Here is a 4,106-nt window from a genome sequence, read left to right on the forward strand (position 1 = left end):
AACAAGAGGACATTCTTATTTATAGATATCACGTTAAATGATTCGTGACATCACAGGTTAAAGCAGCACTATGTAACTTTTGGCACTCTAGCCAAAAGTTACATAGCTAATAAACAGCTACATAGCTACAAAAGCTAATAAACAGAACTGCACACATCCCGCGGAAGAACATTCCAACCGGAGCTACTTCTCTAAGTTTATGTCTATGGCGATTCACGCAGGTATGTGTTACTCCGCAGCGGTGACGAACCGACCAGGCTACAATAGTCCAAATATAAGTACTTGTTATAAGTGTACCGTAGTGATTCGGAATAAGACAAAAACGCGGTTTGGAAGATGAATTCATGATGTACTCGCTCATTATATACATTTTGCAAATTTTGAACACAGAAAAAGTTACATAGTGCTGCTTTAAATAAACTCCTGCGCTTCACAGGCAGACCAGCAGGTGGCGACATAATGTGGAAAATACGCCCAGATGCGACCAGAAGAAGAAAAGAGCTTCATATGCATTCTGATGAAGTCAGTCACATGACCAGCTTTTTCACAGTGCAGCGGGAGCAGTATCGGACCAGCAAGTGGCGCTGACGGTAGCGCTTGGGGTTGGCAACCATAGACATATAAATACCTAGACTCCTCATTGGCCGCTTTGAGCCGTTGTTGCGATACGTCAACGCGTCCGCCATGTTTGTGAGGGCAAGACTGCCTTAAAAATAAATGGAGGTAAACGGAGGAGCTGCGGTTTTTTCTGGATAAAAACACGATAACGTTTACATTTATCAACCGATTTCGCCAACCGCCAATAAAATGTAAAGAAGAAGAAGAAGAAGCAGTCACATGACCACGTGGATGTGGTTTATGGATCCTGTCAAAGGCCCAAACAAATATCTTTTACTCATCGGATACATTTTCACGTTAAGTTCACACTCAGTGAGATTAACTGTCGCGATTCATAGCTTGGAAACATCATGTCGTGGGTGAAATCAGTGGCGGCTAGTGAGGATGTGTTCGACGAGGATGTGGATGATAATAGTCTCCAGAACAAAGAATGGAAATACAACATGGAAAAACGCGCAAAGGTACGTGAACAGTCGTTTATTAATCTCGAACCTTTAATGCACATGCATAAACATGCTTCTACTGAAATATTTTTGTATCGTTTTTATTCGTTTTCCCCCCACAGTCTAAATGAGTGTTAGACCGTTCATGCATTGTGAGAGTTTTTTCACGTTTTCTCGTTCACTGGTAACGTGCAAAAGAAAAACCAGGGGTGTATAGCTAGTGAAAGTAGCGCAGTCTAGAAACGACTGCCATGTGGTTTTCTGTCAGGATGGTTTCAGAGATGGCAGTGATGCAGAGAAAGAAGCGTCTCTACAGGCTGGTTTTAACATGGGATACACGGAAGGAGCCACTAAAATGACAGTCATCGGTCAGCTTAAAGGAATCATGAGGTAAGCAGGTGCATTTGTCTTATCTCTCATCATTTTATGGCCTTTTTAGTAGAAATCTATGCAAAAAAACGCCCAACAGTAAAAATGAATTATATGTATGTAGTTAACCACTCTATATAGGTATGTTGTGTCTATAATATCTTAATAATTATGCTTTACAAGTAATGAGTTTAGGGACAATCACGTGACTGGTCTATACAAACTATAATATGATGATATGGTTAAGGCGAGACACTTCAGGTGAATTGGGTAAAAAAAACTACTAATTATCGCCTTACCCAGCTGATTGATTACATTGATAATTGCAAACATTTTTTGTATTACAAGTTCATTTTTTAATGAAATATGCGCTAATTTGAGTGAAGTGACATGTGGCCAAGTATGGTGACCCATACTAGGAATTAGTGCTCTGCATTTTAAAATACAGTACTAGTAAACACAGAATGTTCCCCTGATGGTTTGTATGTATGTTTGTGTGGTTTCTATTTGGTATTGTTTGGGAACCAATTCCTACCGTTCTAGGATTGTTCTGTGTAGGTTATTTTTTCAACAAAAACTAACATTCTCAGAACGTTCTGGTAATAAAAAGTACAACAAAACGTCAAAGGAATTGGCATTTGTTTTAAACAACAACAAAAAAAGATAATCATTTTGAATTCATATTGCTTGTCAAGCTGTGTTGTTATCGCTAACTGTACTGAAATACTAAAACTAATATCAAATAAAATAAAGCTGAATAGAAATATTTAAAAACGAATACAAATGAAATAAGCACAAAGCAAAACTACTAAAAACCTAGGCTAAAATTGAAAATATACAAATGAAAGCTAATGTAAATATTAATAAATACTATAATAGCCTATAAATAATAATAATAAAATAACACTTGTCAAGTTTACACCAGGGTTATTATTGTTAACTAAAGCTGCTAACAATGTTTTTGTTAATTGAAATAAAGCTGAAATAAAATAAAATATTCGTGTTAAATTTAAATAATATTTAAAATTACTCATAATATTAAACTAACTAAAATGAAAACTGAAATATAAAAATAAAAGAGAATTCAAAATATTAATAAAACCTTTAATTGTTATAAAGTATTAAATAATATTAAAATAACACTACTTTGCACATCATGATCAATTCACTCGTATAAAAAAGGACCATGCAGTTTAAATCAAATCTAAAAATGTCCCTTTTTGTGCCACTATGCCTGCTCATATCCTAAAGCTATTGTGTCCTTTCTTCTTTTTGACCATTGTCACATTGTCTTCTCCTTCCACAGTGCTGTTTGATGCTGGTGTCAGATTCAGCTGACTGGAAGCCCTGCTTTAGCATCAGTTACTGATGTGCTTCAGAGATTGGAGACGCATGAGGACGGACTGGTGGAGGACATGAGGAAAGCCCAGCAGAGGCCTCCACCTAGTGTGACTGAGATGGTGGATGACATGGAGGACCTAAATGTCGAGCAAAGGAACCAAGGTGGAGAATCTAGGTGCTCAAATAATGGGGACTGTTGTGGGAGAGGTAGAGCGAATAATGACTGCTGTGGAAACGTTGGAGGCGTGAGTGAAGATTCACCAAGAACTCTTTGCCAGCATTCTTTGTCTACAGGAGAGAGTCTGAAACGGCTGCTAAAGTGCTGCTTGGACTTATTAACAGAACTGGGGATTCCTGAAGAATTAAAACTTCACATTCAGCAGCTCATAGACACTTGAAGTGGATCCACTGCAGCAGAGTATCTGAATAACATCCTGTGTGGGCAGGAAATAACAAGCAAATTCCCGGAAAGAAAATAGCCTGTGCATTATTTGACTCAAATTGATTTGTGTATTTAAGGGGATTTTATTTTTCATTGCTGTGATTCTATTGAACTGCAGTTTTGCTGGATTGTACTACAACAGTTTTATATTATAAATGATCTGATGTAAAGTTTAAAAACAAAAATCAATTCTTTCCAGTCAACCTCCATCCATTTATTTGTTTTTATCTAACTTTTTCACACATTTACCATTGTACCATTTACCACAAAATAAAAGCTATTTATTTAATCAAGTTGTTATGTAACTACTTATTTATCTGAAGTTAATTTGAGCCATTTTAGATAAATACAATATATTTTATTAAACATAATTGGCACAATTTGGATGTAATGTCACAAAGCTGCCCTGATGGAAAAAGTATGCATAATTGTAAATAATGGGGACTGTTGTGGGAGAGGTAGAGCGAATAATGACTGCTGTGGAAACGTTGGAGTGAAGATTCACCAAGAACTCTTTGCCAGCATTCTTTGTCTACAGGAGAGAGTCTGAAACGGCTGCTAAAGTGCTGCTTGGACTTATTAACAGAACTGGGGATTCCTGAAGAATTAAAACTTCACATTCAGCAGCTCATAGACACTTGAAGTGGATCCACTGCAGCAGAGTATCTGAATAACATCCTGTGTGGGCAGGAAATAACAAGCAAATTCCCGGAAAGAAAATAGCCTGTGCATTATTTGACTCAAATTGATTTGTGTATTTAAGGGGATTTTATTTTTCATTGCTGTGATTCTATTGAACTGCAGTTTTGCTGGATTGTACTACAACAGTTTTATATTATAAATGATCTGATGTAAAGTTTAAAAACAAAAATCAATTCTTTCCAGTCAACCTC

The 4,106-nt window shown here is 36.7% G+C and overlaps 1 protein-coding gene across 1 annotated transcript; it reads left to right on the forward strand.

Annotated features, from left to right (window-relative positions):
* The first annotated feature begins 793 nt into the window (after positions 1-793).
* On the forward strand, positions 794-4,106 carry LOC107691430 (yae1 domain-containing protein 1-like). Its single transcript, XM_016490021.1, is given in 4 exon segments — positions 794-1,079; positions 1,330-1,451; positions 2,737-3,026; positions 3,713-4,106. Coding segments are annotated over 4 exon segments (666 nt in total). The 5' UTR covers positions 794-968; the 3' UTR covers positions 3,856-4,106.

The sequence above is a fragment of the Sinocyclocheilus anshuiensis genome, unplaced genomic scaffold (genome assembly GCF_001515605.1).
Source record: "Sinocyclocheilus anshuiensis isolate Anshui unplaced genomic scaffold, SAMN03320099.WGS_v1.1 scaffold106, whole genome shotgun sequence".
Taxonomy (NCBI): domain Eukaryota; kingdom Metazoa; phylum Chordata; class Actinopteri; order Cypriniformes; family Cyprinidae; genus Sinocyclocheilus; species Sinocyclocheilus anshuiensis.